This window comes from Suncus etruscus, chromosome 9 (assembly GCF_024139225.1).
Source record: "Suncus etruscus isolate mSunEtr1 chromosome 9, mSunEtr1.pri.cur, whole genome shotgun sequence".
Taxonomy (NCBI): Eukaryota; Metazoa; Chordata; class Mammalia; order Eulipotyphla; family Soricidae; genus Suncus; species Suncus etruscus.
The window spans coordinates 8,805,349-8,832,872 of NC_064856.1; the positions used below are offsets into that span (position 1 = coordinate 8,805,349).

The window sequence follows — 27,524 nt, forward strand, 5'->3', positions numbered from 1 at the left end:
AATCTGCATTCAGGAATCATTACTGGTGCGTTTGGGGGGGATGATGTAGATCCTTGCATGGGTCTCCATGTGCGACGCAAGCACCCTACTTACTATATCCTCTCTGTGCCTCCAAACAAGACTTTGTCTAAGGTCCAAGGATGTAGCTCAGTGGCAAAGCACATCCTTGCATGCAAGAGATCTGGGATAAATCCCTGGGACTACAGAAAAAGAAATAAGGCAGTCTTTAAGGGAGTGATAGTCCACTTGTCTTGCACACAGTTGATGTGGATTCAATTCCTGGCATCCCATAAGGTTCCTCAGCACCATCAGGACTGATTCCCTGAGTACAGAGCCAGGATTATTAACTCCTGAGCATCCCCAGGTTTATGTCACAACTTCATTTCCATTCTAGGGGTGTTCTCAGTGGTCATTCTTTAGAAAGCAACAACAGGGAGCGCCATCTAATGGCTACTAATTATGCATCAAGTTATATCCGATGCAGCAAAGATTTAAGTGGTAAATTTAAATTATAAGCCTGTTCACTGTTATTGGTCCGTCTATCTTCAGGGGACATCTCCCCCTCAGCTTTCTCTGGGGAGATAGCAGAGAGAAACTTTAGGATTCCCACTTCCCCAAGTTGCAAGTGCAAGCAAGTTTGCTCTATCTCCCAAAGATGTGCGATCTCAAACACTAGAAAAAGTCCGAGTGGCTACAGTGGCTTCGGGGATTATCTGACGAAAATGCACAACCCAGGGCCCACCCCCAAATTCACGCCACAAAAGACATCGCAGAAAGATAAAAATTAAAAAAATAAAAACGCGGATTATCCACTCCGTGGAGGATTAAAAAAAAAAGCAGAAGAAATAATAAACGACGCCGATGAAGGAAGATAGAAACTTTGGCAGTCGCACCCGCGCAAAGGCCTCTCTGAGCGGGTCGTGGCGGCGCGAGATCGTCCCGCCTCTTCCGGCCGCTGGAGGAAACTACAACTCCCGGCAGGCCTTGCGCCGCGGCATCGCCTGGAAACTTGCGCCCGACGGGCCGCTGGGTCGTGGTCGCGCGAGAGCCCGCCTCTTTCGGCCCGTGGGGGTAAACTACAACTCCCGGCAGCCCTTGCGCCGCGCGGCGCTTGGAAATCGCGCCGGACGGAGCGCCTTGGGGGGGCGGAGCTTGCGCGGCGCGTCGGCGCGTCGGCGGGACGTGCGCAGGCGCAGTTGCGCCGCCGAGGCGGCGAGGGCGGGGCGGCGCTCCCTTTCGCTGATGCAAGAGCCGAGTGCGGCGGCGGACGAGGTTGTTGACGGGCGGACCGACGGACCTTCTGCCTGGACGAGGCCGCGCCGTGCCGGCTCGAGACGCAGCCATGTCGGGGGACGAGGTGACTGAGGGGCGATCGGGGCGCCGGGGAGACTCAGCTCCACTCCGGGGGAAGGAGAGGGGCGGGAGGGAGGCCAGGCCTGCGCGGGGCCTAGTGGCCGGACGCCGCCATGTGGGGCCGCGGGCCTAGGCGAGCCGGGCCAGACTGCGGGGGGCCGGGGGCCGAGATGCAGCCCCTGCCCGCCCTGGTGCTCGCCCCCAAGACTCTCCTTGAACTTAGCGCCCAAAGGCGCAGGGATGGCCTGGGGTGGGGGCCCCCGCCAGCCTCGCAGGGACTTGGGTTTCTTTGAATCTTGGGGGTCCCTCTGCATCCCTGACAGCGCCCCCTGTGCAAGGGCTGACCCCCTCCCCAGGCTCTCCTGCGCATTCTCCCCCTTTGACTCCCAGTCCGAGGACAGCCAGGCGGGTCCATGGGGGGGCCTGACTGTCACTCGTGGGTCTTTTTTGGGGGTGGGGGTCACACCCCGCAGCGCTCAGGGGTCCCTCCTGGCTCTGCGCTCAGAAATCGCCCCTGGCAGGCTCTGGGGGGGGGACCCTATGGATGCCTGGATTCGAACCACTGTCCTGCATGCAAGGCCAACGCTCTACTTCCATGCTGTCTCTCTGGCCCCACGCGTGGGTCTTCATTGGACGTCGGCGACGGGGACCCCCGGGACCCCCACCCACCCACCCACCCCAGCACCCCCGGAAGCACCTCTTGGAAAAGCGTGCGACTGAGAGAGCAGCATGGAGGGTGTCCCAAGAGGCCCAGGAGGGGACCCCGTTGGAGGCCTTCTGCCCTGTTCCTGGAATCGTGCTGAGGATTATTTCCTGGCCTTGAAGTCAAAAGAGGCAACCCTATGACCCACCCACCCACCCACCCCCGCGCTGTAGAAAGGAATGGGTGTTGGAAAGTTTGCAAAGTGTCAATGGTTGGGCACGGAGGTAAGGCATTTGCCTTGCATACAGAAGGATGGTGGTTCGAATCGTGGCATCCCATAGGGTCCCCCCCCACTCCCCCTGTGAGCCTGCCAGGAGCGATTTCTTGAGTGTAGAGCCAGGAGGAACCCCTGAGAGCTGACGGGTGTGACTCAAAAACCAAAAAAAAATTAAAAAGTAAAAAGGAAAGTGGCTTCCACACTGCTGGGCACGTGGAAGGACTTCCTAAGAAAGAGCAAGTCTCGATTTGGAGCTCATGCTGGCGGTGGGAGGGGACGGACCCCAGTCTCTCTGATTCTCCCAGAGCCTGTAAGACAAGTAGTTGCCCATTCAGGACATGAGAAAGCGAGTCATAGAATGAATGCCAGGACGACACCAGACTTAGGCGTGTTGCCTCCCTCCTTCGAGTCAGCCTGAAGGAAGTAGATGGTTCCTGCTTGTGGTCGTATGAGACAGTGCTCTGGAATACTCCCTCGAGAAAAAGTTGTGTTCGGTATTTTTGTCTGTCTTGTTTCTACGTGTGTGTGTGTGTGTGTGTTTAATTTTAACTAACTGTAGTGCAAGGTACTATGAGGTACTTAGCCTGTGTATGGTTTTTATGGTCAAGTGCTAGTAAGAATTGGGGGAATAGGAAAGATCTACAGTTGCTCCAGGAGTGGCCAGAGATATAGATGTATAGAGGGTAATGCGCTTGCTCTGCACACAATCAATCCTCGCATTCTGTCTGGTCTCCTGAGAACTGCCAGGAGTGATTCCTGAGTAGGAGCCAAAAGTATTTCTTGATGTCTCCAAAACCATTCCCCCCAAAAAAGACAACAACCAGTTGCTACTTATATAGTCAGCTACATTGGAGGTTTGATATTTTTTAGAAATAAGATGTGAATTTCTTTTTTTTTTTTTTTTTGTGGGGGGGGACCACACCCGGCGGTGCTCATGGTTACTCCTGGCTGTCTGCTCAGAAATAGCTCCTGGTAGGCATGGGGGGACCATATGGGACACCGGGATTCGAACCAGCCACCTTAGGTCCTGGATTGGCTGCTTGCAAGGCAAACGCTGCTGTGCTATTTCTCCAGGCCCAAGATGTGAATTTCTAAAGTATGAGCCATGGTTTTTGCCAGACAGGTGGTTGCAGAGAAGCTGATAAAAGTGTTCGGAAGCTTGGCAGTTCTAAGGTCTGCAGGTCTGCTAGTTCATCTTCTTTAGTACTTTAGGACCTACTGGGGAGGTGAACTTGTTAGAGACCTTGTAGCAAGTTAGTAGGATTAGAGCCCTGACCCTTTGGCTTCCACTCTGGATGTATTCAGGTTCTGTTCTCTGGTACTATAGTTCAGAAAAGTATTCTTAGGCAAATTCTTCCGAGAGGGAAGAGGAGGTTTGCGACACACCCTGCAGCAGTGCCTAGGCCTGGGCCTTAACTCCTGGCTCTGTGCTCAAGGATTACTTCTGGAAGGCTCTGGGACCCTATGGGGATTATGGTCGGTGGAATGCAAGGAAGTGTCTTATCCATTATACTATGTCTTCTGTTGCTCTTAGTTACAGACTTGTAAGGATCCAGTGAAATCAGTGCCTCAAAATGATTTTTCATGTGCCAGGGGGCTTCCTAGGAAAAAAATTGTCCTCTCTAAATGGCAATAATTTCTTTTTTCCTTACGTTGCTTGTAAACAAATTCCCAATAGATATTGGCTACTGTTTTTCTTCTTTTTTTTTGAGCAAGGTCAATATCTAAGTAAGACTGTTGCTTATTATAGGCTTTTACAAGGTGTCAGAACACCAGGCTCTCACACATGATAAGGTGTTTATGAAACACGTTTTTAGTTTAAAAAAGCTTTAATTAAAAACGGCATGTATACTGTATGAAGTTTATTAAACAGAAGACTACAAAGAGAAATGAAAATCTCAGAATCCTGTCACATGTAAAAAGGACAGTTTTACCCTGTTCATCTTGCTTCTCTGTGGATATTAAACCCTTCTGCTTTATGAATATGTTGTAGCTTTAGTTTTCTTTATGGATAGGGTTTACTGGGTAAGATTGGATAGGCTTCTAATGTGATGGAGAATTTTCAGCGATTATCAGGGTAAGTTTTGCTGGTATGTCTTTTCCTCAACTTCAGACCAGTTCCAAAAGGGAAGCTGATAATGGAAAACTACTTTGGAAGACTTTGATAGGAATTTAAAAATAAAAGCTTGGGATTCTGTGTTTTTTTTTTTCCTTACCTGTGCTGTCAGCAATTTTCTACTTCTGCAATTCAAAACAGTCTCAAATGTTTGAACTATCATTGTATTTTGGATATAGAAATCTTAAACATTTTTTAGAGTCAGAGTTACCATAGCCTTGTGATTTGAGGGAGGTGAGTCATTGCTCTGGAATCCCTAGATTGTTTGCTTTTTGTTTTGATATTTTGATCCAGCTCAGTGCTCAAGAGCTGCCCAGCAGTAGTCAGGGGATCTTGCAGTGCCAGAATCCAACCTTTGTACGAGCAAAGTTCTGCTACTGATCCCCATCACTGTCCCTTACCCGCACCTCAGTTTTATTTTGTTTTGGGGCCATACCCAAAAGTGTACAGGGGTTATTCCTGGGTACCACTTGGGATACCAGGGATCAAACCCAGGTCAGCCATGTGCAAGGCAAACACCCTACCTCCTGTGCTATCACTTCAGCCCCAGTTTTATTATTTTTTAATTTTAAACTTTTTGCTGAGTAGTGTGCATTTTTTCTTTACAGCCACACTCAGTGATGCTCAGGAGTCATTTGGGAGGGGGTTGGGTTTTTGAGTCACACCCAGCAGTGCTCAGGGGTTACTCCTAACTCTATACTCAGAAGTAGCTCCTGGCAAGCTCAAGGACCATATGGGATGCTGGGATTCGAACCACTGTTCGTTCTGAATCTACTGTGTGCAAGGCAAATGCCCCATCGCTACGCCATTGCTTCGGCCCTTGAGGAGTCATTCTTGATGGTGTTGGGGAGACAGTATATGATACCAGGAATTGAACCTGGGTAATTCCTAAATACAGAGCCCGAAGTAACTCTTAAGCATCTCCCAGAGTGGTCCAAAATGCCATGCCCCTTCAGAAAAGGACAAATACATCTTTTGAAGATACTTGTACTTGATTTGAGGGTTTTGTTTTTAGTGTTGGAGATTGAACCCAGTACCTCAGATGATTAAAACAAGCATCTCTGGGGCCATATCTCTAGCACAGCAGTAGGGCATTTGTACATGACTGACCTGGGCCAGACCTTGGTTGAATCCCCAGCATCCCATATGCTTCCCTGAGCCTGCCAGGAACAATTTCTGAGCACAGACCCAGGAGTAATCCCTGAGTGCCGCCAGGTGTGACCCAAAAACCAAAAAAAAAAAAAAAAAAAAAAACCCTCAAAAAAACCCTCTGATCCACTTCCCTGAGTATGTTTGGAATGTCATTAAAAGTAACCAATTGATCCCCTTCTCTTTATGTTTTCAAACAGATGATTTTTGATCCTACTATGAGCAAGAAGAAAAAGAAGAAGAAGAAGCCTTTTATGTTAGATGAAGAAGGGGATGCCCAGACAGAAGAAACTCAGCCCTCAGAAACAAAAGAAGTGGAGCCAGAGCCAGCTGAGGACAAAGATGTAGAAGCTGATGAAGAAGACAGTAGGAAAAAAGGTAATGCCACTGTTGTCTTGGGAGCTTTCTTCTCTTCCATCAGTGTTTTAGATTTTGTGTGTTCAGTGACCTCAGCTTGATAACACTGTTGCAGCTATCAGAGCATATGACCTTGATAGATTTCTGATAGACATGATCTAAGGAAATTGCCACTGAATTCATTGCAGGGATGATAAAGTCTCAGCATTCCAGGTCTTGTTTTCCAGTTTAACCTATCAAATCTCTTCTCCAGTTTATTGGTGGCAATATTTTAAGTCTGTGTAGAAAAAATAGTACCAAGATGTTCAGGTTTGTATTGTGTAAGTCTGAAAATGTATAGAAGAGATTAAAATTACAATGTAATAATGTTTGTACATAGATAGTAGCAGTGATTAATCTTGCTTGCACTCTAACAGATGCCATTTACTATTTAATAGAAATAAATGATTCAGTAAACATATCTGTTGAGGTAAGACTTCTGGCAATAGAGAAAACGTAATATTCATGGAATCTCTTCTGTGAATTTAGCATCTTATATTGAAGCTTAGAAAATATTTATCAGGGCCGGAGAGATGGCACGGCGGGAAGGCGTTGCCTTAGACGCAGAAGGACGGTGGTTCGAGTCCCAGCATCCCATATGGTCCCCTGAGCCTGCCAGGAGCAATTTCTGAGCGTGGAGCTAGGAGTGGCCCCTGAGTGCTGCCGAGTGTGACACCCCCCCCCAAAAAAAAAGAGAAAATGTTTATCTTTCTAGTAATCAGAAAGATTATGATAAGTTCATAAAGAGTTCCTTAAAAAACTTAATTGCAGAGGCTCCTGTGGTGCATAAGGCAGAACAAATGGAAAACTTACAGAATAGGACCCATTATTACTCACTATTTTAGTGACTGTGAGATACTTTATAAGGCTTTCGTCTGTTGATTAATGTATTGAGCTGCGCACTAGGATTCAGGTGGGCAAAAGGTTGAATCCTTTAGTAGCTAGTAGGAGATATATATGGTGGGACCACTGGGAGAACTTAAGGTTAGAGGTCACATACAACTATATTGAGAGGGAAAGTAGTTTTATTTGGGCTAAATTCATGTTCTGAGAGGAGAGGCAGAAGTATAGAGGTAAAGTCTGGAAATTGTGTTAGCACCCTGGCTTAGTCTTGGGAATAGTTAGGCATATTATGGTCAGATTACTCAAATAAATGGGCTCAACACGATCCCCTATTCAGATTTTTCTTCAAAACTTTGAATTGATCCGTAGCCTTCTTGCAGCGATGCTGCTATATATAATTCCTGATCTCTTATTCTGGCCACTTGATAACTGAAACATGGTGGGTGTATCTCATAATTTGATGCATTGCCTTCTATTTATTACTAATAATTGATATTCTCAATTTTCTCTCTTTAGATGCTTCGGATGATCTAGATGACTTAAACTTCTTTAATCAGAAGAAAAAGAAGAAAAAAACAAAAAAGATATTTGATATTGATGAAGCTGAAGAAGGTATAAAGGTAGTATTGCTTTCTTATTGAAGGTAAAATTTGATCTCTTGTAAGGTTGCTAATGGTTGATGTTGATTCCTTTTTTCTTATCTTTTGCTAGCTTTGCTTTTGTCTTAAGTATTCAGCCATTGTTAAGATTCTTTTCTTGGATTTGTGTCTAAATAGTTATTTTAAGGGATTATGGTGGCTCATAAGAATGTGGATTTTTATGTCTTAGATGTTTTACATGTCTGTATGATTATAAAACACTTCTTACCTTTAACTATACAGAGATTGACTGAGGGGAAATAGTTCTATAAATGATAAATCCTGTGGAGCAAATATTCTCATGATTTCTGTCAAACTTGTGGTAACAATGGAGGCATAAATTTATATTTGTGCAATTGAGGATCAAAGAGTTAACTTGATCGGTAGTAATTGGTGGCTGATGATCTTACAGTCTGGAGAAGAATCGTCAAACAGGCCAGTTTTCTGGAATTCCCAGATTTTGTGGGGACTTGAAACATTTATGGTTGCTTTTTGGTACAATTGTCCCAACATTCTTTTGGAAGTCCTTATTCAGGAATCTCCAAGATAGCCTTCATATGTACTGTTCAGACTTAGAAAAATCGCATTTATATTAAGAGAGAATAAAACAGTCAATACACATAGTTCTGTATTAAGTGTCCTATTTTGTATTCTGCATGCTACCAGAATTGTTCTTTGGTAAATGGTTTGTTTAAATATGTTTCTTACATGTAGCAAGAAATGTTAACAATAATTCACTGAGTCTTAGAAACAGTCATAGTTTTGATGATTTGTTAGTGTACAGCATATTTGTATATGTAGTTACAGTAAACCAGGCATTGTGTGATAATTGCTGGAGAATTGAGAGGGTTTTGGATATTTTTTGGTTTGTAATTTAGAGTTTTTTAAAAAAGATCATTTTGTTTTAATTTTTTTTAATTCTCTCCCATTTGATCTTTTTTTTACCATGAAAGAGAAATGTAGAGATTGTATTGAGCTAATGAGGTTTAAATATCCTGGGTTACAGATGACATTAATTTTGTGCCACAAGAAGACTGGTTAACAAGGTTTTGTTGATTGATTTCTCTAGTAGCTTTTGTCCTGAAGAGATGTTACAAGCTCTGCTCTTTCTAAGTATGTGGATACTTGCTTCTCCTGCTAATAAAATCATAACGTATTAAATAGGATGTTACAAGTACCTTCATCATCAGGCAAGGCATAAAAACTATCTTAAAATTGAAGTATTGAGATCTTGGGATACTCTACCATTCATATAAATGTTTTATGTTTGTTTGGGGGCCGTACCTGTAGGTGTTTGGGGAACTATAAATGGTGCCAGATTTGAGCTGAGGTGGCAGCATGCAAGAAGAGTCCTTTAACCCCTGTACAACTATTAGCTTCCATCCACATAAAATTTCACACTATCACATATATTGAAAAAATATCTTTGTGATACCCTCTTCTTGACTCAGTATAAATTTGGAAGCAGATATTACTGGATGAAATATGTAAGAGAAATTGAACTGGAAGCTGGCTTTTGTGTGCTGACATATAATTTAGCATAACATTCAGCATACCCATTCATTTACTGGCATATTAGACACTGGGTCAGTATCATTCTGGTCTCTTATTTGTGTGTAGCTTATTTTTGTGTTAAATAGCTAATATACTCGGGCAATTAGTCAATGACAGCCACAGTGGTCTGGCACTACAGAGCTGGATTTGGGGTCTCAAATCTAAGATTCAGTTACTTTCAACTTTTCTGTTGATAAAGAATTCTGATATTGCTACAGCTATTGCCATCACAGTTCAGATGTAGGCACACAACACATAGAACACATACTGTAGGGAGCTGAATAAGCTGGAGACTGGATTGGGCCTTTCTGCTCTTCTAGGGTGTTTTGTGACTCATATCTAGGCTATGATGTGCCCTATTTCTATGACTAGCAATTAATATTGGGGTCAAGCTTTACCTTGTTTCCATCCACTCATTAAGTAACTATAATTCTCCATGGGGCCTACCTTTTTCCTCTTTCATAATGTCATGTTTTGAAGTAATGGCCAAAGACCTCTCTGGTGCCATACTGACTATAATAATTACCAAATGTTACGGGTCATGAGGAATCTGAATTGGTAGCCAATTCAGACATAATATATGGGTAAGCTGGGAACCCCTCAGTAGTAGACAATTTCTAAATCATCTCTGAAGTTGGATTAGTCTTGTGGAACTTAGCCCTTCACTCTGGAATCTCACTAATTGGGTGGTGTCCGTTTTGAATTGTGGGCCCCTTAATGTAGGAGAATTGAAGAATTGATATAAGGAGGGGAAGAAAACTACAGCACGACAGCATCAGAATATAGAAAACTTATTTCAAATTCTCCTGGGGCAGGGATGTTGTTCAGTAGTAGAGCACTTTTATGCAGACATGAGTCCCTGAGTTCAATCCCCAAAACTGCAAAAATAAAATATATATTCCTAAATGCTGTTCATATTGAAGATTGCAATCAAAAGATTTTAAAGTTTCTCAGGTGATATTTAGAGAAACCTGGTTTGGAAACATGGGCAATAATTACTATGAAATTTCAAAACTGATGAAAACAGACAAACTCTCACAAAAATGTCTTTGAAGAATTTACAGTTTAGGGCCAGAGAGTTTAGAGACTAAGTTGCTTCTGTTGAATGTGGCAGACCTTAGTTAGTTTGATTAGTGGTCTCCAACACAGGGTCTGAGCATCTGTGCTGGGAGGGCCCTCGCCTCCTAAACATTGCTTGGGATGGCCCCAAAATAAATAGCAAAGAATCTCTGAGTATAAACAGTATTTATTATAACTTCTGCTGTTGATCTTTTACAATTTCCACATAGTGTCAGCCCATATCACTAAAAAAGTTCTGCTATCAAAATGTTCATATTCTTACCTCAATTCTTAGGATCTTAAGATTGAAAGTGATGTTCAAGAAACTGCTGAACCAGAGGATGACCTTGACATTATGCTTGGCAATAAAAAGAAGAAAAGGAAGAATGCCAAATTCCCAAATGAAGATGAAATATTAGAGAAAGATGAAGGTAGGTAACATTGGGAATCTGGCAGCCTGTTTCTAGCTTAATCAAGTCTTAATCTTATATATTTAATTGGGGGGATAGTTTAATCTCTTCTACCCCTTAATAATGGAAGGTAAAAGGAAATGTCATCTAACTTGATACACAATGGGGAAATTGGGCAGTTTTGATTATGTTGTAAATATTGCTGATTCAAACTTTTGGGGAAATTGTTGTAATAATCGTAAAGGGCTTGACTGCATACTTTGCAAACAGAAATCCCTGATTTGTGTTTGAACCCTGGTTTGATATGGTCCTCTGGATGCTACTGGGGGCAACCCTTATACTCACCCTAGCAGAGAACCAGGAACAGCCCCTGAATACGGTCTGGTGTGATCCTACCCACCCCCTCTGTTAAGATTATTTATGAAAGATCTTGGGGCCAAAGCAGTGGTGCAAGCAGTAAGGCGTCTGCCTTGCCCGCGCTAACCTAGGATGGACTGCGTCCCATATGGTCCCCCAAGCCAGGAGTAACCCTGAGCGTCACTGGGTGTGGCCCAAAAACCAAAAAAAAAAAAAAAGATTATTTATGGAAGATCTAACATTCCAGCCTTTAAGAAATAGAGTGTTATTAACTTGTGATTGTTGCTATTGTGAATGTAGTTGTGGGAGGAACACAGATGTCTTAGAAGCTTTCCTGTCTCTAGTTCTCTTTCTCCACTACCCCATTCTTACAGTTTTTGTTGTCTATAGCTTTAGAGGATGAAGACAGCAAAAAAGATGATGGTATCTCATTCAGTAACCAGACAGGCCCTGCGTGGGCAGGCTCAGAAAGAGACTACACATATGAGGAGGTAAGACAGAGTTTGTCTGAAAAAACACGAAGATGTTCATTAGAATTAAAAAAGAAAAAGCAAGACATAGATTGGAAAGGCCACTGGAATATAGATTGGTAGTGGGACAGTCCCAGAGAGTCTTACTGTAATTACCTGAGATGGGGTATCCTAGAAGGGAATAGTACTTACAGAGTCTGAGGGCAGCCGCTTGGGGAGGGGTGGCCAATTTGAGAGTCAGTGTTACCTGGAATTTGCTTATTTGGGTTTTCCTGAGTCTTTTCCAAGTATTGTATGCTTTCCCTTAGAAACAGGAGAATTAGTCAGGACTCTGACTTTGAACAGAGTTAGCAACAAGAATTGCTTAACTTCCATAATGGATCAGATTATGGATAAGGGTTGAATTCGACCCTTGGGAGATTCCTGGAACATGTAGTAATAACATGTAGTAGTTATATGTTTCGTTAAAAATTAGTTTGCTTAAAAAGCAAAATGACTCAAGTAGTATGTTTATACTTCTGGGCTGTCGATAATCAATGTGCATGGATGCCACTTTATCTCTGTAGTTACTGAATCGAGTGTTTAACATCATGAGGGAAAAGAACCCTGACATGGTTGCTGGAGAGAAAAGAAAATTTGTGATGAAACCTCCGCAAGTTGTTCGAGTAGGAACCAAGAAAACTTCTTTTGTCAACTTTACAGATATCTGTAAACTGTAAGTTGGTGACAAATCAACCCAAATGCTGATTCCCAGTTGCAAATACGTTAAATGTCTGTATTGGAGACTTAATTTAAACAAAAAAAATGCAGGAGTGCCAACAGTAGGTAGAGGGAGATTGATTTTGGGTTTTTGGGACACGCCCGGTGGTGCATGGGAGTGACCAGACTGATGCTTAGTGATAACTTGTGCTACTGCAAGCAGAGCATAGGGGCTATAGTTTGAATGTCTATTTTTTTTTTTTTTTTTGGTTTTTGGGCCACACCCGGCAGTGCTCAGGGGTTACTCCTGGCTGTCTGCTCAGAAATAGCTCCTGGCAGGCACGGGGGACCATATGGGACACCGGGATTCGAACCAACCACCTTTGGTCCTGGATCGGCTGCTTGCAAGGGAAACGCCGCTGTGCTATCTCTCCGGGCCCTGAATGTCTATTTTTTTAATTAATTGGTCTCAGTACTTGTGTTATCAATTATACCAGGGTTGTGTTAAACTCATTCTGTCCCATGAAAGTAGATTCTGATTAGGGGCTAGAGTGATTAATACAGTGGATAAGGTGCTTGCCTTGCCTGCAGCTAATCCGGGTTCCATGTTCAGTACCGCATATGGTTCCCCAAACTTGCCAAGAATGATCCCTGAGTACAAAGCCAAGAGTAAGCCCTGAGCACCGCTGTGTGTGACCCAAAAACAAATACATACCCTGAAAAAAATGGGAGGGGAAGAAAGTGGATCTAAACAGATGGAGTAGAGCAGGGGTCTCAAACTCGTGCCATTTGTGGCCCTCCGTACAACATGTTGTGGCCCTGCCCTAGAGGAATCTTTTTTTGTTTTCTTTTAGTTGTTTGGGTCACACCCCCCAATGTTCAAGGCTTACTACTGACCTTGCACTCAAGGATCACCCCGACTTTGCCTCCTGCAGCCCCCAAGTAAATTGAGTTTGAGACCCCTGGAGTAGAGTGAGGAACCTAAATGTAATCCTTTGAAGCTTTGGAGCTAGGACAGACCATGCGCTTTGGGATTGCTACCCAACTTTTGTTGATGAGATCTGTTCTTAATTACCATCACTGTCCAGATGCCTTTCCAGGGTTCCCTGCGTTTCATTTCTGAGCCTGACTCCTCAGAAACCATATCTTTGTCTTTTCTGTCAGATTGTTAGGTAAACCTGTTCATTACTTCAGTTTGGTTCTCTTTTTTTCCAGATCTTTTTTCCATTTTGTATTTTTTTTGTTCTTGGAGTTTTCATATGTGCGACATATGCTTTTAAAGAGACAGGTTGCTTAACAAAACCAGATAATTATTACTTTAAAGATTCTACCTGCCGGGGCCGGTGAGGTAGCGCTAGAGATAAGCTGTCTGCCTTGCAAGCGCTAGCCAAGGAAGGACCGCGGTTGGATCCTCCGGTGTCCCATATGGTCTCCCCCAAGCCAGGGGCGATTTCTGAGCGCTTAGCCAGGAGTAACCCCTGAGCATCAAATGGGTGTGGCCCGAAAAACCAAAAAAAAAAAAAAAAGATTCTACCTGCCAGAGTTAAACCACTCGTTAGTGCTTATAGATATTACTTAAAAGATTTTATTAATTTTGTGACTTTTTTTCTTTAGGGTCTTTGAAGTTTTATTCTTATACTAAGTATAACAGTGATAGTATATATAGTATATGCTTACATAGAAAAATATTTTTTGTTGAAATGAGAAAATAATTTGTAATTTTACCATGAATAGGTAATAATAGTTTAATGTTTTTATGTTTAACTAATCTTGTGCACACAGTTTTATTTTTATATATTACATACTTTGGTTTGGGGAGTCAGGGCTTACTCCTAGTTTTATACTCTGGAATCAACCTAGTGGTGCTTGAGGGACTACGTGTAGCCCAGTTCTGCTATGTACAAAAGCAAGAGCCCTACTTGCCTTATTCTCTCTTTGGGCCCCTCACATACTTTTTTTTTTTTTTTTTTTTTTTTTTGGTTTTTGGGCCACACCCGTTTGACGCTCAGGGGTTACTCCTGGCTATGTGCTCAGAAATCGCCCCTGGCTTGGGGAGACCATATGGGACGCCGGGGGATCGAACCATGGTCCTTCCTTGGCTAGCGCTTGCAAGGCAGACACCTTACCTCCAGCGCCACCTACCCGGCCCCCTCACATACTTTTAAATAAACTAGTGTCATACTTTTTTTCTAACTTTATTTTGGTTTTTGGGCCACACCCGGTGATGCTCAGGGATACTCCTGGCTTGGGGGACCATCTGGGACGCTGGGGGACCGAACCACAGTCCGTCCTAGGCTAGCGCCGGCACCGCTCCGCACCACCGCTCCTGCCCCTAACATTTTTTTTAATGTATACCTATCATTAAATGGTATGTTTTTAGTGGCCATACTACATATTCTAATAGTTCCTTAGTTGGATCTGGCTACTATTTTGATCATCTCATGGAAAGGTCAGGGAACATCCTTGTGTGTATATATTGGCACAACTCAGGATAAAGCCAAAGTCCCCAGAATGGGCGGAAAAATTTCTCAAATGGAATTGCTCACTTAGAAAGCATAGATACTCTCGTGGCAAATATTGGACATTGTTTTCCAGAAACCTGTGCCAACTTATATTTCTAGTGTATCATTGTAGAAACTTAAATGTATTGTTTTTAGCCCTAACACAATACATTTGGGGGCCGGGGTGAGCCTTTCAAGAACGTAGGAGCATGCGCCAGAGAGATGCTACAGCAGGTGGGGTGCTCACCTTGCATGCAGTTGGCCCAGATTCAATCCTTGGCATCCCGAATGGTTACAGAGTAGAGAGCCAAGAGTGACCCCTGAGGACTTCTGGATATGTCTCTCACCCCTCCTCCATACACACAGAGTGTAGGTTACCTGCTTATTTGAACAAATTCAGATGAGCCAGGGATTGAGCTCAGAGTACGTGCATTGCAAATGGAAGACCTAGATTTTTTTTTAATCTGGCACCACAAAAAAAAAAAACCTTATTTTCTATTGTGCTACCATTAACTTCTATGCAGATTTTGTTTGTTTGTTTGTTTTGGGATCATACCTGGCAGCACTTGGGCTATTCCTGGCTCTATGCTCAGAAATCGCCCCCAGCAGGCTCGGGGGACCATATGGGATGCCTGGATTAGAACCACCGACCTTCTGATTGCAAGGCAAACACACCTTACCTCTATGCTATCTCTCCAGCCCCTCTATGCAGTTTTTTATTATCAAACAATTAAGTGTATAGTGATTAGCTTGATAATAGCACAAAGGACTGAACAGAAGCTTTATGTATTGTATAGGAGGTCCCCAAGCACAGAGCTGGGAGCAGCTGCTGTGCTTTGTTGGGTGTGGCTCAGAAACAAATTTTATTACTTCATTTTTTTTTATTACTTCATTAAAAGATAGTTAACAAGTTCATCTCTTTCTGTCCTCTTTACCTTCCTTTCCAAAGATACTGTCTTCTTTTTTTGTTTTGTTTTGTTTTTGTTTTTTGGGTCACACCCGGCAGCCCTCAGGAGTTACTCCTGGCTCTATGCTCAGAAATCGCTCCTGGCAGACTCGGGGGACCATATGGGATGCCGGGATTCGAACTGCCATCCTTCTGCATGCAAGGCAAATGCCCTACCTCCATGCTATCTCTCCAGCCCCAAGGTGCAGCTTTCTAAAGTTGACTAGTACCATTCCTGTTTATGTTTCTGGCATTTATCTAATATGTCCTACCTTGAAATTATAGAAGTATAGCAGGTAATGTTTTGTAGGCTTTAAATTAAAAGCAAATGGTGTATGTATATATATATGTGTGTGTGTGTGTGTGTATTTCAATTTGAATTAACACTAGTACACTCAGTTTACTTCATTGAGTAATCAGATAATGTTTATATGTTCTACTTTTTAGATTACATCGTCAACCCAAACATCTCCTTGCATTTTTATTGGCTGAATTGGGTACAAGGTAAGACAGTATGGTCTTTCTTATGCATCATTCATGCAGCTAATAGTCTATTAGATAGTTTGTGAAATAATTTCAATTTCAAAGGGATAGGTTACACTCAAAAGATAATCACCTGATTGATCATTATCAGAGGAGCTTGTAGGCCTAAGTAAAAAGGGAATCCATTTGTATCTAAGCACATAGCTGATTGGGAAGAGATTCATCAGAATAAATAGTTGGCATACTAAAAAGTTGCATGGATCTACATATTTAGTTTGCTGGTTGTCATTAGTTATTTTATGAAATATTCTACAACATTTTAGAAGTTGCTTTCCTTGGTTTTGGGGTCCTGCACAGTGGTGAAAGGGAGGGCTAACTTCTGCCTCTGCCATGGAACCATTCCTTACAGGGAGCTATGGACCATTTAGGGTGTTGGGTTGATCCTGGATCACCCCCATGCAAGGCAAGTGTCATGCCTACTTTATTTCTCTGGCTGAACTCTTATTTTTTAAATTTTGGGCCATACCTGTGACACTCAGGGGTTACTCCTGGCTATGCACTCAGAAATCACTCTTGGTTTGGGGAACCATATGGGACACCAGGGGATCTAACTGCGGTCTATCCTAGGTCAGACTTGTGCAAGGCAAAATACCTTAAAGAAATAGTTTGTAAATTGAATAGTGGCATAGAGAAAAATTGCACAAGAGATCCATGATAGTTACTTTTTTACCTCTGGGCTTACATGTTAAAAGCACCCAGCCAGTTCACCCCCCATTCAGAGAAGCCAGGATCTCCAGTGAGTTTACCATAAGTGATGACAAATAGTATCGAGTGCCCAATATATGCCAGGCATTGTGCCATGCAGTTTTGGGGTATACCATCACAAAACACATCTTTTTTGTGGGGAAGAACGGTTTGGATTAAGACTGTAGGAGTTGCTCCTGGCTCTGAGCTCAGGAATTATTCCTATTCCTGATGTTAGGGGACCATATGGGATGCTATTAATTGAACCCTGGTTAGCTGCTGCCATGCTATTGCTCTGGCCCTGTAATTGACAATTTGTCATCTGTGATTTCAACTTGTTATCCATTTGTTGTTACTAACATTTTATTGACATATACATATAAATGTACAATTTAAATTCATTAAATGTAAATAACATTTTAAACAATAGATTTAAATAAATTTAAATTCATTAAATACATGTATATTTTAATAATGCTCACAAAGTTGAACATTATTACAACCAATTTTAGAATACTTTCATCACAGGGACAGAGCGATATCGCAGCGGTAGGTGTTTGCCTTTCACGCGGCTGACCCTGGACGGACCTGGGCTCAATCCCTGGCATCCCATATGGTCCCCCAAAGCGAGGAATAATTTCTGAGCCACAGAGCCCGAGTAACCCCTGAGCGTCATAGGGTGTGGCCCAAAAACAATATTTCCACCACACATTTTATAATTAAGTACAAATCTGCTTTGTTACTGAGGACTCAATTGGGTTTAATGTTAGGAAATATGGGTAGATAATCAGATACCATGAGTAACCATATTGATCATGGCCACAAAGTTTATTTTATGCCATTGAATATATCTTACATGTATCTAGTAATACATTATGTATATATTATATATATTTGGAAGGAGAGAACCCCCTAAAGTTCTGTGGGCCTGTCACTCCCATTAATGCCTAGGTGCTGGACTGGACTGTGTTGGACTGGAACTGAACATGGGGTCCTCTCATACTATGAATGCACTCCCATCTCTTTCCCCCTGAATATATACACTTTAAAAAAGTGTTGTTTTTGTCTATTCAATCCTACTGGTTGGTCTGAATATTGGGAGTTAGGGAGACTATGCCCAGCATTGCTGGTTATACTGGCTCTGCACTCAGGACTTACTACTGGCAGGCTTGGGGTAGGTGTGTGCAAGGCAAATGCCCTACCCTCTGTACTAACACTCTGCCCCCTGAGTTTTTATTTTAATCAGATTTACATTTAAGGTACCTGGAATTTGATCTGTTGTGAGGAAAAAAGGTGCTAATAATAAAATGTTTTCTTTTACAGTGGTTCTATAGACGGTAATAACCAGCTTGTAATCAAGGGAAGATTCCAGCAGAAACAGATAGAAAATGTTTTGAGAAGATATATCAGTAAGCATATAATTTTCGTTTTTATTTGGGGGTCCAGGTAGGGTGGGTGAAGTTAGTTCCAGGCTTACTCCTGAACTTAAGGAGGCTGGGAGGACCATATGAGGTTCCGAGTATGGAACCCAAATTGGTTGCAGTTAACTCTGGCCCTCTTTGCTTTTTGGGCCAATAAAATTTCAAGGATCAAACCTGGAGATGTTCTGGGAATTATATATGGTACTCGGGATGGCTGTGTGTAAAGCCAATGCCTTAGCCCTTATTATCTTTTCAGCCCTTACATTTTCGGTTTTAATACATCACTTTGAAATTTTCTCTTTAGGCTGCAATATTCTAGCAGAGCCATTTTCTTCCCAATAAACTAGGAAGGCTGTGTGGCCTTAAAAAATCGCTCCAGTGATAGTATTAAGAGTACCATATTTTCCGGCATATAAGACGACTTTTGAAACAAAAAAAAAAAAGTCAACCGAAAATCGGGGGTTGTTATACTCCGAGTATATTCTGAAAAATGTTTCAGTATGCCACTAAACGAAAATTGTCTGAATCATTGCCACAAAATGAATTTTCCAACTCGATCCTGCACCAATCACTGCCTGGCTCGGACCGCCTCTCTAACTCAGCCAATCCAAGCAGGCTTTTGATGCATGCAAATTATACAGTGTTCTGTACCCGAATCTACACTGTAAAAAGCCTGCTCAGATTGGCAAGAGTCAAAGAGGACAGTATTACCTTTGGACCTTTGCTTGGACAGTATTACCTTTGGACCTTTGCTTTTTGTGATTGGCTCACTGTAGAAGATACAGTTGCATGGAACATTCTGTCTTATACAGCAAATATAGGCCTAAACCTATGTTTTTTTTTTTTTTTTTTTTTTGGTTTTTGGGTCACACCTGGCAGTGCTCAGGGGTTATTTCTGGCTTCACGCTCAGAAATTGCTCCTGGCAGGCACGGGGGACCATATGGGACGCCGGGATTCGAACTGATGACCTCCTGCATGAAAGGCAAACACCTTACCTCCATGCTATCTCTCCGGCCCCCTATGTTTTAACTGTAAAATTAGGGGGTTGTCTTATACGCGGTATTTCTTTGTGGGGAGCAAGGTTTTAGATTTCCTTAGGACCAATGATCAAGACTGCTGTTTGGTTACAGGCTGAAGGCCAAGACAGAGAAAACTGACTGCACTTAGCAAAGGGGCCTGGCCTGCCTTTGCTATCTTCCTAAATCCTCTGACTTGGGCAGATCAGTTTTTTTTCCCTGAAAGCTAGTGTTTTCTGAGTGACACCTGTAGGTAGAACCAGGAAAAGCATTTGGCTAGCTTCCCTTCATAAGGAGTCTACTTTCAGTCCAAGATTTAATACCTGACATGTTGAAAGTTTTTTATTTTTGTCTTGCCTCAGTCTATTTGGCTATCGTATGATTAAGGAATTCTGTGTAGAGATCTTTATCTCACTGTGGTCACTGGGTAATTGTGTATATTTTTCTGCAGAGGAATATGTCACCTGTCACACGTGCCGATCACCAGACACAATCCTGCAAAAGGACACCCGACTTTATTTCTTACAGTGCGAAACTTGTCATTCTCGATGCTCTGTTGCCAGCATCAAAACCGGCTTCCAGGCTGTCACAGGCAAGCGAGCACAGCTCCGTGCCAAAGCTAACTAATTTGCTGATCAACCACTGATTTTTCGAAGTGTGTTGTGAAGTTTTGGCTGGACAGGTTTACCATCAGAGTGGATATACCATTGTATTAAGACAAGATAGAAAATCTGCCAACTTCTTTGGCATGTGGCTGGTTGGTCCGATATCCTTGCAAGATGCCGATTTGCAAGCAGTTGACATACTCATTGCCTACTTTTAACAACTGTCAGAAACACGATGGGATAAGGAGGTGCTTTTTTAAAATCGTTCGTTCATAGACTTCTGTAAGATGCAAGATAAATTAAAGTTATTATAACAGTGATTCTTTCAATTTGGTTTGTCCTTCAGTTTTTGTTTTGTTTTCATGAAAATTGTGCTTGATGATGAATTCAACATAGCAGTTCACTTATGTTTTAGGGAGCTCTTTCATTCTGAGTTATTGGAACTGGACAGTTGGCACACACTCGGCTGGGTTATTATTTCTGTCTCTTTTTGCAATTCAGTTAGACGGTTTCATACAAGAAGGGGGGGTTGGAGCATGCAGTCTGGAAAAACAACCTGTTTCCAGTGTTATGGAATATTTGTATACATTAATTCTTTACATTATGAGGATTGTTGCTACTACCTCACTGCCCAGCCCTCCAGCTCTTACTACATAAGGGAATTCAAGGTGCTAAGTAAGTACTCTTTCATTCTTAGAATGCTCTTCCTTATTGGTAACTAAGAGGATCCTAGAGTAAACAGCTTCAAAAGTTTATCTTAGGGCCCGGAGAGATAGCACAGCAGCGTTTGCCTTTGCAAGCAGCCGATTCAGGACCAAAGGTGGTTGGTTCGAATCCCGGTGTCCCATATGGTCCCCCGTGCCTACCAGGAGCTATTTCTGAGTAGATAGCCAGGAGTAACCCCTGAGCACCGCTGGGTGTGGCCCAAAAACCAAAAAAAAAAAAAAAAAAAAAAAGTTTATCTTACAGCTATCACACTAAGAAGAAACATTCTGGGCCCGGAGAGATATCAGCCGATCCAGGACCTAAGGTGGTTGGTTCGAATCCCGGTGTCCCATATGGTCCCCCGTGCCTGCCAGGAGCTATTTCTGAGCAGACAGCTAGGAGTAACCCCTGAGCACTGCCGGGTGTGGCCCAAAACCGGGAAAAAAAAAAAAAGAAGAAGAAACATTCTAGTTTTCAGATGGCAAAAAAGTGGTGTGCTTATGTCCTATACTGCACATAAGACTCTTGAAAACTAAAGAAACTGCTATAAAAAAAGGATGTTTTCATTTTCTTCCCCAACTTGTGCAGTGGGTTTGAGGAAAGCCCACTACAAGTGTTGTTTTTTTTTTTAATCAAAGTAGCTTTTGATTGTGACCATAAGAAACCAAGAGACCACCTCTAGGGAGTGCTTCTGCGCCTCCAGTTTGCCTTCTGAGAAATTGAAAGGGTATTTATTCCAGTAAGCCCAGGAATGAAGACTAGTCTTCTATATCTGCTGTGATCTGCCTTGCACACACTCAGCAAGGGCAGAAGACTGCGACACACTTCCTTGATGCTCAATTCCTCAGCAGCCTAGAAGCAGCCAGCCCCATCCTGAATATCTTGACTGTTTTTAATCACTGTGATGAAGTGTTGTAAAGCGTCTGTCCTTGAAGCTGTGGAGGGAGCAGAGCGTTCCCTGGATTAGGTTGGACCACACTGGCTGAGCTGCCTCACTGCCCCTATGAATTCAACTGTTGATTATATGATGCCATCTTCCTCCTTTTTGTATCCACACCCACACGATTCCCCCTGTTGGATGTTACTGCGTGAATAAAGCAAGGATCAGTGCCTCTTGTGTAATTAGCACATTGTTTTCCTGTGTACATAACGTGAGTTTAATCTTTTTCAGGGAGGGAGAGGGTGAGACTGGAGGGAAGATATGGAACTTTGTAATTTGGTGGTGGTTTGCAGAGTTAGATTGGTGATGATTTCATTCCCTTAATTCAATTATAAAAATATTTTTTGGACTGGTCATGACTAGCCCAGGCAGAGTTTGTTTAGAACAGAATTGAACACATTCAAAACATGGGTAGGTTGAGTCATTCTATTGCCTACCAATAGCTGACAACAGCTTGCTGTGGAGTGAAAGCAGTGGCATTGAGGAATTAATATGAACAGTGTTCTGGTGATACGGGTAGAGCCAGACTCTCCCTTGTTTCTTGGGAAGTGTTCCTGGTGGAAGAAAGTTCTAGGGCTACTTACAGAAAACATTTAGCACAGCTTTATCTTGAGTTTTTTTTTTCAAAGGATGGAAAGTATTCTAGGGATTATAAGGCCAGGGTTTCACACATGCAGGGCAAGTGCTGCATTTCTGAGCACACCTGACAATACATGGGCTATTTCCGGTTTAGTGCTTAGGGGTGTGTGGTGTGAAGCACTGGCTCCAGCTCTCAAGTCATCTCTCTGCTCACAGGACTATATAGTGCGAGTGGTTCAAAAGAGTTGCAACCAAGATAGGGACCTTAACCTGGTATCTCTAGCTCTGCAATATCTTTTAAAAGGCCAAATAGATGTGGGAGAGTAACAGCTATCTAAAAAGCTCATAGCCGAGGCCAGAGAAATAGCATGGAGTCACGGCATTTGCCTGGCATGCAGAAGGACGGTGGCTTGAATCCCGGCATCCCAGATGGTCCCCTGAGCATAGAGCCAGGAGTAACTCTGAGGGCTGCCAGGTGTGACCCACAAACCAAAAAATAAAAAAAAGTTCATAGCCAGTATTCCTAATGGTGAAAACTGAAAGCATTCCAATGAAGTCAGACACAAGGCAAGGATGTTCACTATCTCCACTCTTAGAAGTCCTAGCAACAGCATTTAGGCAGTAGGAAATCAAAGGGTTCCAAGCTAGAAAAGAGGTAAGTCAAATTATCTCTGCAGATGACATGTTGGTATAGAAACAAAGTGCCTGGCTAACAAATTGGTTGCATTCGTGTAATACAAATTACTCAGAGAAAGCAAACAAAGAATCTGTCCCATTTAAAATAATGTCCAAAACTGGCAGGTACCTAGGAATCAACAAAAGAGGTGAGAGAACTATACCAAAACTTCAAAATACTTAAAAAATTGAAGACATAATCCCGGCATCCCATATGGTCCCCTGAGCACTGCCGGGTATGACACCCCCTCAAAAAAAATTGAGGATATAAGGAAATGGAAGAAACATTTTGTGCTCATAGGAAGAATCAATGTTATCAAAATTACCATCTTACCTAAACTATAAATTCATTGAAGTCACTATCCAAATTGACATTCTTCAAGAACATATCAATCATATAGTTTGTGTGGAACCATAAAGATCCAGAATAGCCAAAACCATGCTGAAAAACAAACTAGGAGGCATCTTGTTACCTAACATGAAGCTGTACTATAAATCCATAGTGGTCAAAACAACATGGTATTGGAACAAAGACAGCTTTTAGACCAATGGAGTCAGAATAAAATACCCAATGACAAACCCCAAAGTTAATCTTTGACAAAAGAGCTGAGAACATAAAGTAGAATAAAGACAGCCTCTTTAACAAATGGTGCTGGACAACTGGATAATCACGTGTACAAAAGCTGAATCTGAAACACAAAAGGTAGGTGTGAAATCAAAGTGGATGGAAGACCTTGAGGTCAGACCTGAATCCATAAAGTACAATGAGGAAAACAGGCAGAACACTCCAAGACCTAGATCTCAAAGGAGTCAACATTATGATGGCAAGGGTTATAGAACCAAATCTGAAAAAAAAAAAAAATGGGATTATAGCAAACTATAAAGTTTTGATGTCAAAAGAAACATGGGCTAAAAAAAGCAAAAGACAGCTATCTGGGAGAAAAAAAATTTTTTGTGTGTGTGTGGTTTTTGGGTCACACCCGGCAGTGTTCAGGGGTTATTCCTGGCTCCAGGCTCAAAAATTGCTCCTGGTAGGCACAGGGGACCATATGGGATGCCGGGATTCGAACCGATGACCTCCTGCATGAAAGGCAATCGCCTTACCTCCATGCTATCTCTCCGGCCCTGGGAGAAAATACTTTCACATAACATATAAAGGGTTGATATCTAGGGTATACAAAGTACAATGGTTAACCCTGCAAAACAAGACCTCTAATTCCAGAGGACTGACTTTGACAACTACTACTGAACAGAACTGAACTGGAATCATAAGGAAAAGCTATATCCTAGGTATGTATATATGTATATATGTATATATATATATATATATATATATATATATATATATATATATATATATATATATATATATCCTATATCCTAGGATGCCTTACGCGCATCCAACCTAGGATGGACCAACGTTCGGTCCCCCGGCGTCCCATATGGTCCCCCAAGCCAGGAGCAATTTCTGAGCACATAGCCAGGGCAGAGCGTCACTGAGTGTGGCCCAAAACCAAAAAAAAAAAAAAAAAAAAAAAAAAAAGAAATCTGTTCAAAAACCAATTTATCACTAAATAGAGAAAACTGACTACAACAACCGTGACAGCATAACTCCTAGAACCATAAAGACTATCCTAGACTTCGTCCTATGACCTGTGCAAATACCAAGATCTCTAATTACAAAGGACTGATTTTGTCAAGTACAACTGAGCAGAACATTTCCCTGGCACCATAAAAAGACCTTGGGGTTCGGTAATGAGCATATCTGGAGTCTGTAGTTGTTCCCATGACAGTATGCGTCAAGGGTGAGAAACCCTATATCTCTTAGGCCAAGGGAATTAATTCCCTTTCAAATTTCCCCAATAGTTACTGTGCCTATGCCAAAAAAAAAAAAAAAAAAAGAGGCACAAAAACTTGCCGCGCCAGCCCTCCTTCCTTTTTTTTGTTTGTTTGTTTGTTGTTGCTTAGTAGTTGTTTATTGTGGCTGTTGTTATTTTGGCATTGCTTTTTCTTCATTTTTTTCTTTTATTTCCCTTTTCTTCTTTTAAATTGATATTGATAGCTCCTACCTAGATGGATTCCTCCTAGCTTTCTTTTTTTTCCCAATAGAACCACAGAACTTGAATCATTTTGGTCTGCCTCATAAATTAAGGAAAAAACAAAACAAAAAAGTGGATGGTACCAGGAGCAAACAGTTACATGAACATTAAGTGGAAATAAATAATGATCAGGCTTAAATACCAAACCCAAAGTCAATGATAACAAAATCAAGATCTACAACAAGATATATAAAAAGGGAACCAGTAGGGGCTGGAGAGATAGCATGGAGGTAAGGCGTTTGCCTTGCATCCAGAAGGACGGTGGTTCGAATCCCGGCATCCCATATGGTCCCGAGCCTGCCAGGGGCAATTTCTGAGCGTAGAGCCAGTAGTGACCCCTGAACGCTGCCGGGTGTGACCAAACCCCCCCCCAAAAAAGGGGGGGAACCAGTTACACTAGAAGTCCAGGGGGCAAAGTGGGGAAAGTATGGGATGCATGCTAGGAACAAGGGCAAAGGGAAGTCAACACTGGTGGTGGGAAATTGCCCTAATTCGCTATCACTGTGTACCTTAAATACAACTGTGAAAGACTTACAATTCAAAAAAGAAAAAGACAAGCAGGGGTTGAGGAAGGAAGGATACGGGGCATTGGTGATGAGAAGGTTGCACTGGTGAAGGGGGGTGTGTTCATTTTTATGACTGAAGCCCAACTACAATCATGTTCGTAACCATGATGCTAAATAAAAGTATTAATAAAAATTTTTAAAAATTAACCAAAAAAGGGGCCGGGTAGGTGGCGCTGGAGGTAAGGTGTCTGCCTTGCAAGCGCTAGCCAAGGAAGGACCGCGGTTCGATCCCCCGGCGTCCCATATGGTCCCCCCAAGCCAGGGGTGATTTCTGAGCACATAGCCAGGAGTAACCCCTGAGCGTCAAACGGGTGTGGCCCAAAAACCAAAAAAAAAAAAAAATAACCAAAAAAGGATAAATACAAGATGGCACTTATTTGTGGTATCTAAAATAACTGCACGAAGAAATGCAATGATTTAAATGAAGAAATTGAGTGAAGACATGAAATGACGGGACGGGGTAGTCTCAGGTGTATTGGTGGTGGTGTTGAGGACAGAATATCCAAACCAGTCAACAATAAAACCATGAGACCCAAACTTTAACAACTGAACTTAAAAATGTGCCTATTATGATGGTAGGCTGGGGGAGTGGGGGGTGATGGCATGGGATGTTCTGGGAATATTGTGGAGGGAGATTGACATGTGATGGGGATTGGTCCTGAAACATTGTCTGAAACCCAATTATAAATTTTTATCATAATGGTTTAAAATATATATAAATATAAAATATATTATATAAAACTATATTTTATATAAAAATATATATAATTATAGTATAGTTTGTTTTGGGCCCACACTAGGTGGCACCCAAGGGTTACTCCTGGCTCTTCGTTCAGAAATCGCTCCTGGCAGGCTTGGGGGACCATATGGGAAGTTGGGGATTGAACCAGGGTCTACCTGGGTGGGCTGCATGTAAAGCAAATGCTAGAGCGTTTGTGCTATCACTCCGATCCCTTGGAATACTCTTCAAGTAGAACTACTTTAAAAACAGGATGCAGCCCAGGCTTTGAAGTGTGTGTGCTCTGTCCTGCTGCCTTAGCTGCATGTTCGATGCAGAACAGAAGATAGACCTTGCCCTCAAAGAATAGTTTAAGTGAAACAACAGATGAGCATGGCACTGGTAAGTAAAATATTCAAAAAGTTTAGGAAGAGGGATTGATGACTCTAAAGCAAGTTACTCAGCTTCAGGGGTGAGTGATCCGCACCTCTTATCACCGCATTCCATCCAGCTGTCATCACAGCCCTCTGCTTAACCTGATTAATCTTTCAGGGCACACAAAGGAGATGAGTTGCTGAGTGCTGCATCCCATCCAGCCACTGGGTGTCATCGCTGGTATGTGGCTTTCCAGTGCTCAGTCCTCTGTTCAGCTTTTATGATAAGGACACAGAGGAGGAGCCTCCTCTTCCTGCTCATAATGTAGATCACAATTAAAGTCGGAGGCAGGAGAAATGACATGGAGGTAAGGCGTTTGTCTTGCATGCAGGTCAGTGGTTCGAATCCCGGCAGCTCATACGGTCCCCCACATCTGCCTGGAGCGATTTCTGAGCCAAGAGTATTCCCTGAGCTCTGCCGGGTATGACCCAAAAACTAAAACCAAAACCAAACCAAACCAAACCAAAAAAACCAGTGGGGGGTGGGGGGGGGGTCCACAGTCACTCACTACAAATGACAAATGTAAAATGATTGTTGGCACTCCAAAAGTCTAGCTTTATTAAACATACTGTTAACGTTTGAGGTTCTTTCTCTTACGGTTTTTAATTTTCATTTGGTGTGCATTAAAAGAGCAGTAGTAGTCTTATACGGCGAATCTAGTCCAAACCCTATAAAAGTAGGGGGTTGTCTTATACGTGGAAAATACAGTATGACACACATACACGTCAATGCTAAAGGTGTATAATTAAGAACAGAATGTATTCAACCAAGTGTTACAATCCCTCTTAAAATTCCTTCTCAGGGCCTGTGAGATAGCATGGAGCTAGGGCATTTGCCTTGCATGCAGGATGGTGGTTCGAATCCCGGCATCCCATATGGTCCCCCAAGCCTGCCAGGAGTGATTTCTGAGAGGATAGCCAGGAGTAACCCTGAGCACCGCCCAGTGTGACCCAAAACAAAACAAAATAAAATTCCTGCTCAGCCTCAGCCAATACTTGGTATGGTCAGGAAGAGGGGCATTAGGGTGTTTTGGGGTTCAATACTGATGGTGGGGTGTAAGGGATCAACAGTTTGTCGATAAAGAGATGAACATGAAAATATGTAGAAACAATAAGGGAACTGTGTT

At 42.6% G+C, this 27,524-nt stretch overlaps 2 protein-coding genes across 2 annotated transcripts in view; one reads left to right on the forward strand and one right to left on the reverse strand.

Moving 5' to 3' along the window:
• LOC126017555 (sentrin-specific protease 2-like) overlaps positions 1-27,524 on the reverse strand; it is a 407,516-nt gene that overhangs the window by 210,366 nt on the left and 169,626 nt on the right. The gene's annotated exons all lie outside the window — the stretch shown is intronic.
• Positions 1,266-20,010, forward strand: EIF2S2 (eukaryotic translation initiation factor 2 subunit beta). The gene is made up of 9 exons (XM_049779318.1): positions 1,266-1,357; positions 5,739-5,916; positions 7,294-7,397; positions 10,324-10,459; positions 11,186-11,286; positions 11,832-11,980; positions 15,859-15,915; positions 17,962-18,047; positions 19,528-20,010. The coding sequence occupies exons 1-9, from the start codon at positions 1,343-1,345 to the stop codon at positions 19,701-19,703; spliced, it is 1,002 nt and encodes a 333-aa protein (XP_049635275.1). The 5' UTR covers positions 1,266-1,342; the 3' UTR covers positions 19,704-20,010.

Coding starts and splice junctions, on each gene's coding strand:
- EIF2S2 (XM_049779318.1), top strand. Junction 10,460..11,185: donor AATATTAGAGAAAGATGAAG/GTAGGTAACATT, acceptor TGTTGTCTATAG/CTTTAGAGGATGAAGACAGC. Junction 11,981..15,858: donor TTTACAGATATCTGTAAACT/GTAAGTTGGTGA, acceptor TCTACTTTTTAG/ATTACATCGTCAACCCAAAC.